Below are 14,924 nucleotides of genomic sequence, written 5' to 3' on the forward strand. Positions count from 1 at the left end.
TCACAAAAATGCCTAAATTTTTACGGCGTAGTCGTAGCGATGACAGAAACCTCCCATGTTATCCCTATGGGAAAACCACAAAATCTCTCAAATTACCACATTTTTATGTTTTACACTTTAACAAAGTCCTCCTAGTGCGTTTTGCCCACCAACCTCAAAATCGGTGTACGTCCCCTAGACAAGTGGTGCATCTAAAGTTATCCAAATTTTAAGGATAACTTTTACGGTCTCTGTGCGACGGAGCCGCAAACGTTTCCCAGAATTCTGACTATTTGGCCTTCAGAGTGGCCTATAAACAATAGAGTTTTTTTCCAAATGACATGACATTTTGCACTAAATTCTAATTTTCCATCCTGATTATACAAGTATGAGAGCCAAAGTCATATTTTGTATGGCATAACCGTAGCGATGACAGAAACATCCCATGTTATCCTTATGGGAAAATCGCAAAATCGCTCAAATCACCACATTTTTACACTTCACACTTTAACAAACTCCTCCTAGGGCGATTGTCCGATCAAACTCATATTTGGGGAAAATCATCTACACAAACGGGGCATCAAAAGTTATCCATATTTTGATTTTAAGTGGTACGGTCTCTGTGCCGTGGAGCTGCAAATATATGTCGGAAATGGGAAAAACGCCAAATCCTTGAAATGTTCACATTTACGCTTCACACTTTAACAAACTCCTCCTAGTGCGTTTGGCCCACATATCTCAAAATCGGTGTACCTCCTCTAGAAAAGTGGGGCATCTAAAGTTATTCAAATTTTATGGATAACATTTACGGTCTCTGTGCAGCTGAGCCGCAAACTTTTCGCAGAATTTGGACTATTTGGCCTTCAGAGTGGCCTATAAACAAGAGTTTTTCCAAATGACATGACATTTTGCACACAATTCTCATTTGCCATCCCCAAAATAAAAGTATGGGAGCCAAAGTCATATTTGGTAAAGCGTAGCCGTAGCGATGACAGAAACATCCCATGTTATCCCTATGGGGAAACCGCAAAATCTCTCAAATGACCACATTTTTACACTTCACACTTTAACAAACTCCTCCTAGGGCGATTACCCGATCAAGTTCATATTTGGGGAGAATCATCTACACAAGCGGGGCATCAAAAGTTATGCATATTTTGATTTTAAGTACTAGGGTCTCTGTGCGGTAGAGCCGCAAATATATGTCACAAATGGGAAAAACGCCAAATCCTTGAAATGTTCACATTTATGCTTCACACTTTAATGAACTCCTCTGTGGGCAATAGCTCGATCAAGCTCATATTTGGGGAAAATAATCTACACAAGCGGAGCATCAAAAGTTATCCATATTTTTATTCCAAGTGTCACGGTCTCGGTGCGCTGGAGCTGCACATTTGACCAACATTTGTGTTCATTTGCACTGGTTAAGCACAGCATTGTACATGTCCAATGTGTCGCTGTCTTAGTTCTTAGACAATTGCGTTAGCGCCATCTCAGTAAAATGCAGAGAGCAGAGTCGGAAGGCCGGCGGTCCGCGAGGGCCGTTGGATGCCGCGAGGGCCGTTGGATGATGCTTTTTCTTGTTCTTCATCGCTTTGAACTCTAATTTGCCCCCCTGAACATGCTCAAAAACTCACCAAACTTTGCCCAAAATTCAGAATCGGCGAAAAATTTTGTTTTTTCTGGGCCATTTTTTTTTTCGTTAAAAAATGGCGCGACAGCGCCACCGACAAAAGTCAAAATACATTGCGCCTATGGGAGACGCCCCGAGGTCAACTTTGTCGTAGAGCTACGAAATTCGGAACACACATTCCTCTCGTGAGGACAAAAAAAAAATATTATTGTGGCCACGCCCCCAGATTTACCCTATGGCCGCCATCTTCCTTTGAAAATGAAAACACGCTGTGTTAGCCATTTTGTTCACGTCAAACTTTGACGAACTCCTCCTAGGGCGTTTTGCCCACCGACTTCAAAATCGGCGTACGTCCTCTGGACAAGTGGGGCATCTAAAGTTATCCAATTTTTTTGAGATACCTTTTACGGTCTGTGTGAGGCGCAGCCGCAAAGTTGGACAACTTATTTTGGAATATTGCAGATCTAAAAATTGCTCCCATTTGATCAAAACAAGTCCGATTAGGACCAAATTTGAATCAGTTGTTAAACTTTCTAGTTTGGACCAGTTTAGGCTGACAGAATTGAAATGGCCGCGATAGCGCCCCCTACAGAGTGACCTTTAAATTAACATTGAAGGTCAAAAATTAGTTTTACCAAAATGTTCTAAACTTTACCCAAAATTCTATTTTGGCGTCCCGATCAAAAAAGCCAATCAGACAAATGCCTTAATTTTTACGGCGTAGTCGTAGCGATGACATAAACTTCCCATGTTATCCCTATGGGAATACCGCTAAATCTCTCGAATATCAACATTTTTCTGTTTCACACTTTAACGAACTCCTCCTAGTGCGTTTTGCCCACCAACCTCAAAATCGGTGTACGTCCTCTAGACAAGTGGGGCATCTAAAGTTATCCACATTTTAAGGATAGCTTTTACGGTCTCTGTGCGACGGAGCCGCAAACGTTTCCCAGAATTCTGACTATTTGGCCTTCAGAGTGGCCTATAAGCAATAGAGTTTTTCCAAATGACATGATATTTTGAACAAAATTCTAATTTGCCATCCTGATCATGAAAGTATGAGAGCCAAAGTCATATTTTGTACGGCGTAACCGTAGCGATGACAGAAACATCCCATGTTATCCTTATGGGAAAATCGTAGAATCGCTCAAATCACCACATTTTTACGCTTCACAATTTAACGAACTCCTCCTAGGGCGATTGTCCGATCAAGTTCATATTTGGAGAAAATCATCTACACAAGCGGGGCATCAAAACGTATCCATATTTTGATTCTAAGTGCTACGGTCTCTGTGTGGCGGACCCGCAAATATATGTCAGAAATGGGAAAACAGCGAAATCTCTGAAATGACCACATTTTTACGCTTCACACTTTAACGAACTCCTCCCAGGGCGATTGCCCGATCAAGCTCATATTTGGGGAAAATCATCTACACAAACGGGGCATCAAAAGTTATCCATATTTTGATTTTAAGTGGTACGGTCTCTGTGCCGTGGAGCTGCAAATATACTGTCACAAATGGGAAAAACGCCAAATCCTTGAAATGTTCACATTTACGCTTCACACTTTAACAAACTCCTCCTAGTGCGTTTGGCCCACCGATCTCAAAATCGGTGTACCTCCTCTATACAAGTGGGGCATCAAAAGTTATTCAAATTTTATGGATAACATTTACGGTCTCTGTGCAGCTGAGCCGCAAACTTTTCGCAAAATTTTGACTATTTGGCCTTCAGAGTGGCCTATAAACAAGAGTTTTTCCAAATGACATGACATTTTGCACACAATTCTCATTTGCCATCCCCAAAATAAAAGTATGGGAGCCAAAGTCATATTTGGTAAAGCGTAGCCGTAGCGATGACAGAAACATCCCATGTTATCCCTATGGGGAAACCGCAAAATCTCTAAAATGACCACATTTTTACACTTCACACTTTAACAAACTCCTCCTAGGGCGATTATCCGATCAAGTTCATATTTGGGGAGAATCATCTACACAAGCGGGGCATCAAAAGTTATCCATATTTTTATTCCAAGTGTCACGGTCTCTGTGCGCTGGAGCTGCACATTTGACCGATATTTGTCTTCATTTGCACTGGTTAAGCACAGCATTGTACATGTCCAATGTGTCACTGTCTTAGTTCTTAGACAATTGCGTTAGCGCCATCTCTGTAAAATGCAGAGAGCAGAGTCGGAAGGCCGGCGGCCCGCGAGGGCCGTTGGATGCCGCTTGCGGCTTTAATTAGGCCCGAGCGCCACAAGCTGGCGAGAGGCCTATTAATCTCGTAAGGCCGTGCGAAGCACGGCTGCGAAAGTGCGCACGTAGTGCGCACGAAATCGAGCGCGAAGCGCTCGCCCACTTCCAAACACTCACTAACGCATTCCTTCACTCATGCACGCCCCGTGCATACTAATTAGTAGTAGGAAAATGGAACATTACCGTTGTAAACGGGCGAAGCCCGTGCAAAAGTGCGCACTAAACGAGCACTTTACATTGAGATCATCCCCATATAAAGCACTCATTTGCGCTAAGTAGCTCACGAATACGTTCCCCATCTCTTGCATGTTCCGTGCATATAAGCATGTAATGCAAAAATTGAACATTATTACTGTATAGAGGGCCAAAAACACAAAGTGGGCGGAGCCCACTCAAAATTAACGAAAGTACCCGTCAGTGACCAGGGACCCACACCATGAGGTAGGAAAGCGCGAGCGCTTTCCGAAAATGTATAGTTTATGATATTTGAAAAATGGGAAACATTGTTTTCGCATCGGAATATTATTCTTTCTTCTTCTTCTTATTCTTCTTCTTCTTCTTCTCGGGACCAACCCCCCTATTTTTCACCCAGTGAACATTGACGAAAAGTCACAAAAATGTTCACACCTCTAAAAATCGTGCCTCTCTACATTCTGGCTATTTCCCTTTTCTAAAACAAAAAAAACTGGCGCGTCAGCGCCCCCAAATGTACCAAAAATGCATTGAGAGATGGGAAATGACCCCAAAAAAATCTGATCGTAGAATCATGAAATTTGGCGCCGAGGTAGATGGTGACAAGAGAAGTAAAAAATATTATTACGGCAACGCCGTCCGCACAACCAAATGTCGGCCATATTGCTTCAAAAATGGCTAAACATGACTTCGGAGTTTTTCCAAACGTCGTACTTTTACGAACTCCTCCCAGGGCGTTGGCCCTAAAAAGCTGAAATTTGGTGAAAATGCTACTGAGGAGTGGGACATCAAAAGTTATCCAGATTACATTGATACCTCTCACGGTCTCGGTGCGGCGAAGCCGCAAACTGTAGCTAGAATTTCAGAAATCTCCCATATTTAAAATTTCTGCCGTTTGCGCAGATAAAGTCCGAATTGCGTCAAATTAGAATCAGTTGTTAAACTCTTTGCCCTAAACCTACTTGAAGTGAAATAAATTAATTTGGAGCCACAGCGCCCCCTACAGATCTTGTATGGAGGTTAAATGTTTAGTTTTGAGAAATTTTATGAAATTTGACACACAACTCAATTTTAGAATCCCCATCAAAAAAGTCAATGAGACCCATGTCATAATTGTTATGGCTTTGCCGTAACGATGACCGAAACCTTCCATGTTATTCCAATGGGGAAATCACCAGAACATGTTTACACTTTATACTTTCACCTACTCCTCCCAGGGCGTTAGCCCTATTAACCTGAAATTTGGTGAGACTCATCTTCAGGGGTGGACCATCAAAAATTATCCACATTTTTATTCAAAGAGTCACGGTGTCTGTGCGGCACATTTTGCCAAGAATTCAAAATAAAATAGCTTTTTGATGGTAAAACAAAGGGGAGAAGATGTGACAGCGTCACAGATTCAGCAGTAGGCGTAATAAAAGGACAATTGGGGCGCGTTAGCGCCCCCTCCTCTTGCGGCGTGGCGGCGGTGTGGCGAGGGCCGATCATTGCCGCTTGCGGCTATATTTATTATTATTATTATTATTATTATTATTAACTACTATTTCTGTGTTAAATGGCACAGATTAAATGGCTGTTAATAAATGCAATATTAAAAATCATATTCATTAATTTACCACAATGAGCAAAGCAATTATGATTGTATATATATATATATATATATATATATATATATATATATATATGTCACCTCCTTCAACCTGCACATAATTCCATCATCACTGCACATGAGCAGTATGTAGTATGTGTGTTTACGGGGCCTTAGCTGCCATTTCCAGGTCAATCGAAGGTGATAATAATAATCATTAGGCTAATTATTCTATTCACCAGACATGGCAGTGATTAGCTAAATATAGAGCGTTTACTTGTGAACATGGTTAAGAGTATGCAGTATAGTACACACAGGCCAGAATAACAGTGATGTAATAGACTATGTGGATTTTTGGAACAATGAAGAATATTATGCTGGACTCTGTCGTATTATGTCCTTTTTTGGGGCCAAGACCAAGAACAGACATTTCATCTTGAAATGCAGTTTAAAATAATAACAGATGAGAGAACATGGTGAATAGGTGCACGTATGCTAACGCTAACACCTTCAGCTACATGACGTATGCTAACGCTAACACCTTCAGCTACATGACGTATGCTAACACCTTCAGCTACATGACGTATGCTAACGCTAACACCTTCAGCTACATGACGTATGCTAACGCTAACACCTTCAGCTACATGACGTATGCTAACACCTTCAGCTACATGACGTATGCTAACGCTAACACCTTCAGCTACATGACGTATGCTAACACCTTCAGCTACATGAGGCACAGACAGAACTGTGGTAAGTGTCTGGTATGTTAGCGTAACATATGAACAGTTATTCAGATAACTATAGCATAAAGAACATGCTAACAAGTTTACCAAAGCATCAGTTTTACCCCAAATCACTAAATCCACTGAATTCTTCTTCCTCTGTGTCACTTCTAAACAACTCCACAAACTCCAGAGGAAGAGGAAGTGCAGATTCTTCTTCTGCGTCACTTAGAGCCTAGAGCGCCCTCTTGTGGCTGTCAGTGTGAAAATAATCAACATAACATAAAATAACAAATAATATCACTTCTCTCTGTCTTCAAATTTGGGTTTACTGATGGTATTTTTAATCAGAGAAAGACGGTCCCAAATTTGCTTTAATTGTTTTTCATGTGAATCGCTGGTTCTGTAAACACGTAGCACTAATCATCTTGTGCATCCTACTTAAAAGGCATGAGATGTTTTTAGTCACTGATGTACATAGCTGGTCAGATGCCGTCCTCAGGGGCTCGAGGGTCACTTTGTAGCCTCTGTGTGTCTTCGCTCCCAGCATGCATCTGGCGCAGACAATAGCAACAAAGCAGACATTTAGTGCGCCGTAGCCCAGCGCCAGTGCATATTAAGTGTCTGCGGTGTGTCCGCTGTGCTGGAGCGAGGCGGGCGAAGGCACAGATGAAGTGATCAAGTGGACAGCTGAAAAACACAGTGCCATCTGCCGCGGGCCGTGCCAGCTTGGCTCGGACCACCTAGCCTAAACTCGAGTGGACGCAGAGCTCCGAACTGTTTATTAGAGGATACAGGGCCTCAGCGTGGACACTGGAGGGTTAAGGCGGGCTTGTGATCCCATTTGTCGACAACACACAGGTCACATTCTCTGGAACAAGCAGAATCTAATGACGTTTCATGCAAATTCATATTTTCTTTTGACTCATTGATTTTGTTTTTCTAAATCCAGAAATATAATCGCTGCACAAGCACAAAAGGGTTCGTTTATACACTTCTGCTATTGTTTTTGGAAACTACTAATCAATTTTTACTGGGTCCAAGGTGATTTTGTGGACCACTTTGGTACTTTTGATTGTGAAAAGAAAATGATTATATTCAGAAAAGAGTAATCAGAACGCCTCTTGAGTTGGATTTTCTTAATTTTCATAATGAGTGTGCAACTGAAAAATACAATTTTGTTCATATTTCCAGGTTCTTCAGCACCACCATGCAGTCCATGAGATCTCCTACATCGCCAAGGACATCACAGACCACCGAGCGTTTGGATACGTCTGTGGGAAGGAGGGGAACCATCGCTTTGTGGCCATCAAGACTGCACAGTCGGTACGTGACTATGGACTCGACACAGGATTTATTTTATGGCATTATCAGTGCTATAAGTTACTAGTTATTGGTAAAGTAGTGCAACTCTTTTTGTCCAAGCCAAATAAACACCTGAGACATTTTTATCACATGCATTTTCCTCATTTTCTGATTATTCGCAATTATTGACGCCATGATCCGAATATTATAGTGAAATCCTTCTTTTTTTTAAATTCACATTCTACAAGATCACCAGTTTTCTAATAGTGACCAGCTTTATGAAATCAAACTTTATTAATGAGAAAGTTAAGTTAATATGACATAAAAAGCCTTCAAATTTAAGTTTATGGTGTGTGATGACTTATTTTTGTTTCTAAAATTCTCATGATTAAGAATTGTTTTTGTTTTTTTTGTTCTCATTATTACATTATTACATTGGGACCCGTAGAATTGCGATTATCAATAACCCAGTCATCTTGATGTTTCGAACTGTAACTGAATATAATTGTCATGAAGTGGTTGAATTGGACCTGACGGCGAGCACATGTTGGAGTCAACTCTGGAGAGTGTAGGTCAAGTTGTCCACTTGTCATAAATGCAGATGAGTGCTACCCTCCATGCACCCGTGTGGAGGAGAGGGAGGACAGGGCGAGAGGGAGGACAGGGTGAGAGGGAGGACAGGGCGAGAGGGAGGACAGGGTGAGAGGGAGGACAGGCTGAGAGGGAGGACAGGGTGAGAGGGAGGACAGGGCGAGAGGGAGGACAGGGTGAGAGGGAGGACAGGGCGAGAGGGAGGACAGGGCGAGAGGGAGGACAGGGTGAGAGGGAGGACAGGCTGAGAGGGAGGACAGGGTGAGAGGGAGGACAGGGCGAGAGGGAGGACAGGGCGAGAGGAAGGACAGGATGAGAGGGAGGACAGGGCGAGAGGGAGGACAGGGCGAGAGGGAGGACAGGCTGAGAGGGAGGACAGGGTGAGAGGGAGGACAGGGTGAGAGGGGGGACAGGGCGAGAGGGAGGACAGGGCGAGAGGGAGGACAGGGTGAGAGGGAGGACAGGCTGAGAGGGAGGACAGGGTGAGAGGGAGGACAGGGCGAGAGGGAGGACAGGGTGAGAGGGAGGACAGGGTGAGAGGGAGGACAGGCTGAGAGGGAGGACAGGGTGAGAGGGAGGACAGGGTGAGAGGGGGGACAGGGCGAGAGGGAGGACAGGGCGAGAGGGAGGACAGGCTGAGAGGGAGGACAGGGCGAGAGGGAGGACAGGGTGAGAGGGAGGACAGGGTGAGAGGGAGGACAGGGCGAGAGGGAGGACAGGGTGAGAGGGAGGACAGGCTGAGAGGGAGGACAGGGTGAGAGGGAGGACAGGGTGAGAGGGGGGACAGGGCGAGAGGGAGGACAGGGCGAGAGGGAGGACAGGCTGAGAGGGAGGACAGGGTGAGAGGGAGGACAGGGCGAGAGGGAGGACAGGGTGAGAGGGAGGACAGGGTGAGAGGGAGGACAGGCTGAGAGGGAGGACAGGGTGAGAGGGAGGACAGGGTGAGAGGGGGGACAGGGCGAGAGGGAGGACAGGGCGAGAGGGAGGACAGGCTGAGAGGGAGGACAGGGCGAGAGGGAGGACAGGGTGAGAGGGAGGACAGGGTGAGAGGGAGGACAGGGCGAGAGGGAGGACAGGGCGAGAGGGAGGACAGGCTGAGAGGGAGGACAGGGTGAGAGGGAGGACAGGGTGAGAGGGAGGACAGGGTGAGAGGGAGGACAGGGTGAGTGTCCACGTCAGCCCCTGCACCTGTGTGTGAAGGTTAATGCATGATTCAGAAGGGTCTTCCTCCCTCTTGACCCTCTTGACCCTCTTGACCCTCCAACACCAGCTCATGTCCCGTGTGTTTGCTCTGTCCTCTCCTTTAGTCTTTGTAAACAATGCTGCAGTGCTAATATTATTATGCTAAAATGTACATTACATTGCATTTTGTCCGTTTTTTGTTTTACTATAATCTCAGATGGTGGGCGGGGCCTGTATTACTTTACTGTTTTTGAAATCCATAAATGTTGAACCTTCTCAATCTTTGCTTGAAGTCAGCTCTACAAAACTGCACATGTTAAAGTTCTTTCAACTGACAACAATCTTTGGAGTGTAAAAATGTTTGTTTGTTTGTTTGTTTGTGTTTCTAGAGAATATATTGAACTTTGTGCCAGTTTTTGTTTCAGTAATTACAGATATATGAACCATAAATAAAGCAAATCTGCAATCTGACAGTGAAACAGCAAATTCCACCATAGAATTCAGACATAAATGAGTCATTAATGTCCCAAAAAACTGTGTTGTTTAACGTAATGCAACAAACTAACAGCTTAATTATAAAAGAAACTTGTGGAAGTGGAAGTAATTAGAGAAATAACTTGGGCCACAATTGCTCAGTGATTGTTGATATGTAATCAAGGGGTCCCTAATCACTGAGCCGGGGCCCTCTGGTACCGGGTCCTGGAGGAACATACTTTATTTCTTTTACAATGTACACTCTGTTTTTATGATGATGATGTAATCCAGCAAGCCTGACCAAGCCTCTTGCTTTATGGAATTGTTTCTCTTTGTCCTGAGAGTAAAAGAACAGTTTGAACATGTCGCATTAAAAGCCTGTGTTTTTGCGAGGATCTTTTTCAGTCCTGCTCTGAATTCTGCTGCTGCTGCTGCTGTTTTTGCGTCGCGTTGGGCTCCAGCTGGCGCTCTCTGTCGCTGTATCGATTTCCCATAGCGAGTCGATGAGGGTTTGAGTGTGTGTCACCCGCACTAATGGCGTATCCATCCTCCTCGGGCCACGGACCGCGGCAAAAAACTCTTCAGCTCTGAACGCTACATCGCTCTGAACGCCACATCCTCCGCGTACGGTGCAGTCGTCATCCGTCAACTTGAATCTGCACAAAGGGGCGAGGTTGTTTATCGCGTCATTTGCCCGTGTTTTGAGCAAAAATGGTGGGGATTCAGCCTGTGCGCCACGGGGAAACCAGGGCGAGCTCGCCGCGTTTTATGGCGGAGACAGCAGCTGTAATTGGAAAGTATAGCACTTTGATGTGAATTAACAAAGCGCTGTGGTTGTCAGGAAGAGTGAGACTTTAAGATGTCCGCAGCGAGCCAATTTAGAGCTACATTCACTACTAATTGGTTTCGCGCTGATACCAAGAATTACAAGAGTTTGATCAAGTATGTTTTTAGAAAGAAGCAGTTTGGTACAATATGGCTGTTGACACTTGTTTGTCCTGCAATCGTGTTGTTCTGGAGTTATGTACACGGTCCTGTGTACCTGGCTGGAGGATATGTTTTGCTGAATTTGATTTAAAATGGCAATACCAGCAGACTGTGATGAAAGTTCAAGTTTCTCGAAAGATTTGGAAGTCGTTGTTCACTCGGGGGCTTCGCTTGGGCTTCTTCGTGCCATCGAAAATAACTCTTGTGAATGTATAATGTAACTAAACTGGCCAGAATGTCCCGGCCCATGTCCCAAAGCTGGAATCATGGGCCACTCAAACAATAAAATGGTATAAAATGGTAAATACGTTTTAAGAATGCATAAGAAAGTCAATCCATTTAGTCAGAAAACTTCTTGTCAGCAATTTGTTAATTGGAGTTCGGTAAAAAAAGTGTTATTCCTGTTTTTTCTTGTAAATCTCTGTTTCTGCTTCTTTTCTTTGGTGTTTTATGGCGTTAAGCGCGACATTACCTCCACCTACTGTAGTTGTATGTCTTGGACTTCATTCTTTATTCTTTAGACCAGGGGGGTCCAAACTTTTTTCACCAAGGGCCGCATTTTGAATCTTAAACGGGGCAGAGGGCCACAAACAACTTGACAATGTCGAATTTGTTGAATGACAAATGAATCATTCGAAATTTTGCATTTGACGCAATTGCGATGAGCCTCCACACCTTTAATTAGACCTGGAACATTAATATTAGGTTTGTATAACATCAATATGCCTGAATTTTCTCAATTTCACAGTAAAAAGTACTAGTTTTTGTTGTTTGGGCCAACATAGCAAGAAGCTGGAGGGCCAACAAAAATTGGTTTGAGGGCTGCATTTGGCCCCCGGGCCCTAGTTTGGACATGCCTGCTTTAGACTTTATTCTCTGGTTAAGAAACTCTTTTTACGATGTCTTGCTCGTCTCGGCTCACTCTGTTCTCACTGTATTTGAACCATCACAGTAAACCACAGTAACTGGAGATTAGAGTATACAGAGTTCCCTAGTGTGATATAGTGACAGCGTTCTTCTGTGTTGGCTCAGCGGGGGCCGAGGTTTCCCCCCCAAGTGCGTGCGTCTGTGGAAATATGCTCCATGAACTTGCAGGAACTGTCTAAAATAACACTGCTTTATGCACGGCGACATCGAGCGTGTGAACTCTGCATGGCCTTTGCGTAACTCCAGTCAATAATTGATAAAGTCTTGCGCTCCATTGTGATGCCGTCTTCGTGACAGTTGTTACAAGTCGTGCGTCACAAACACATTTGTTGTCTGTTTTCTCCTGACAAGAAAGGTGCAGAGTGCAAGACGAGGCTCGTGTCCTGTCAACGCCGAGCACTAGACGGAGAATCAAATATGTTTTCTACAATTGAGACGTGTGAGGTGAAAGACAGGAAGTGGAACTGATTTTATCTTACAAAAGGCGCTACATTTGTAAAATAGAATAACATTTACGATGCAAGATTTGACTTTTAGTGATTAGTGAAAGAACAATTGTTTGTTTCTATCAAGTCAGTGTCAAATTCCAGCTTTAAAAACAGCTGAAAATGTAAAGTCTTTCATTATAATGATGCTTCATTTCATGCTTGGTAGCAACTTAAATACAAAACAGTAGGTTATTGTCATGGGGTTTAAATGCTACAGGTTACAGATATTAACAACATTGTGCTTTTTCATTGTTGCATTTATATCCAGCATTTGGGAGCATAATAGTGAAATCTTCTCCCGCTACAGCTGTTTATCCCCTGAGGGTTTCTTTTCATGCCTGTCGCCGCTGTTTCTGCCCTGATTTTGCAGCTCACGCTTTCATTAATCCTCAGTTTAAAAAGTAGCTCTATTTTCTGTCTGTGGAAGTTGCTACAGGTGAGAGAGCACACGTTTGAGTAGTTCTAAGTATAGACTTTAGAAAGACAAAACTATTAAATTAGTTTTTCTTACTTCAGGTAAAATATGGATGTTGAACTGAGCAACCATTGAAAAACGAATTGTTTATAATATAGAATTAAAATGTGTTGAAATATTGTGTGAATGGTGAATGTCATGGATTTATAGTGTATATTTTGTATTCTACCTAAAGCATACTAGTTACAACCAAAGTTTTCTTTAAAGGAGACATATTATTTTTTTATAAAACAGCTTAAATTAACTTTTAACCCAGTTTCAACAGTGTTTCCTCACCATCAAAGTTGTATTTTGATCAATTTGTGCATGTTTGAGCAATTCTCCTGCACCTGAGGCTCAAGTGTACATGCAATGATTTATTTTACCCACTATACCCTCTATCTCTGCCCACATCCCTGTACTTAGTTGCATTATTTTTCAAAATGAAGACTCAGAGTGACACATGTAGAGTTCTAAAACGTCACACAGCAACTTTTCTACAATAAAAACAATCACTAGAAACATCACTATGAAGAGGCGGAGCTTATCAGTTCTACAATTCAATTAACCTGTTGCTATCAATAAGCCATGTTTGATCAATATTGCCGTTTACAATTAAAAAAAAATGTAAAATGATGGTTGTGTTTGCATGCTCAGGCCGAGCCCGTAATCCTGGACCTGCGGGACTTGTTCCAGCTCATCTACGAGATAAAGCAGAGGGAGGAGGTGGAGAAAAAGGCCCAGAAGGACAAGCAGTGCGAGCAAGCCGTCTACCAGGCAGGTCCAACACGACACGCCTTCACTTTCTTAACCCCCTTTAACAACCCGCACTAGTTCAAACACCGCGGAGCGAAGTACAACTCCCAAACATATCAAAGAAGACCTCGCTCTACACTTTCACATCAGATCAACGGCGCCATCTGCCCCTCCTCCTTACTTCTGTTGGCTTTGTCCTGGCAACTGATTCATCTCGTCTCTAAACCTGTCCGTCTCTCTCTGGTGGTTGCCAAATAATTATCCAAATTCTGTGAAACGTCTTCGGTCTCCTCCCACTCCGTCAACTCCACTGGCTTAACTCTTTTTTGTCTGTCTTCTCGCTTGATCTTTGCATCTTCAGACGATATTGGAGGATGATTTGGAGGACCCCGTCTACCAGGTAACAATGACTGCTTCTGATAGCTCTGTGTGCACTGGGGGGGAGACAGCAGCCCCTGTTTGGGTGTGACACACAATAATACATGTGGCTAACAGGGCTCAGGTGTGGTTGCCTTGTCCGTGTGCATGTTGTTACTCCGTTAGTGCATGTTTTTTTCTTTTAACTTCCTCTCTGTGACACTAGGAGCTATTCTTCTGCTACTATGAAGCTAATGTTTGACTAATCACCTCTGCTATTCACGGCTGTTCTCTCAGTCTCTTTGAATTTCTCTCCTCGTTTCCCTCCCTCCGCTGCCACACTTGTAGTACATTGTCTTTGAGGCGGGACATGAGCCCATCCGCGACCAATCAGAAGAGGGCATTTATCAGGTATGCCCCATGCTTTTCTTTTCTACGTGTTTTGTTCTTCCAATATGTTAATGCTAGAGTCATTTCAACTTTAGATGACAGATGAACAGAGCCTGGGCTGAACATAACCCAGCATAAGACGTGTTGTTATAACTCTAATAAATAAAACGGCAATGTCCAAAATGCCCTGTGCCCTTGAAATGTCAAAAATATATTAAGAAGAAGTCTATAGAGAGGCTCAAACAGCAAAAAGTTATTGATAAAATCCGCCTTGTTTTTTGCAGCAGTTCAAATCGTTCCCAATGATACATCAGCCAGAAAAAAGTTTAAAAGTAAATAATAAACTAGGCAGTTTTCTAACTTTGAGTCTAAATAATTTACATTTCTTCTGCATAAGCTTAATGGACAACAGGGGTGACACAATAAAAACAAATACTATTATTTAGCCTTAGCTGCCCTGAGGCAAGCTGACAGAGACATGGCAGCAAAACACCGACAATGTCCTCTCCAACCACCATAAAAACATGAGGTCACATAAAGCAGTGCCACAGACACTAGAGCCCGGTGAAACGTCTCTTAACGCTCAGAAAACTCATATTCACAGAAGCACAACATTATAATATGGGCTACTAAATAATTCA

At 43.3% G+C, this 14,924-nt stretch overlaps 1 protein-coding gene across 6 annotated transcripts in view; it reads left to right on the forward strand.

The window, feature by feature from the left end:
* dab1a (DAB adaptor protein 1a) overlaps positions 1 to 14,924 on the forward strand; it is a 283,501-nt gene that overhangs the window by 242,244 nt on the left and 26,333 nt on the right. For 5 of the 6 annotated variants that reach the window (XM_072439262.1, XM_072439263.1, XM_072439266.1 and 2 more), the window contains 4 exons: positions 7,567 to 7,698; positions 13,438 to 13,557; positions 13,898 to 13,936; positions 14,242 to 14,304. In XM_072439262.1, the coding sequence (XP_072295363.1) occupies positions 7,567 to 7,698; positions 13,438 to 13,557; positions 13,898 to 13,936; positions 14,242 to 14,304 (354 nt within the window). The remainder of the gene's footprint in view (positions 1 to 7,566; positions 7,699 to 13,437; positions 13,558 to 13,897; positions 13,937 to 14,241; positions 14,305 to 14,924) is intronic. The other variant, XM_072439265.1, reaches the window with a different exon arrangement.

The sequence above is a fragment of the Eucyclogobius newberryi genome, unplaced genomic scaffold (genome assembly GCF_026437365.1).
Source record: "Eucyclogobius newberryi isolate DKJ021-1_F unplaced genomic scaffold, fEucNew1.0.hap1 SCAF_9, whole genome shotgun sequence".
Lineage (NCBI taxonomy): Eukaryota > Metazoa > Chordata > Actinopteri > Gobiiformes > Gobiidae > Eucyclogobius > Eucyclogobius newberryi.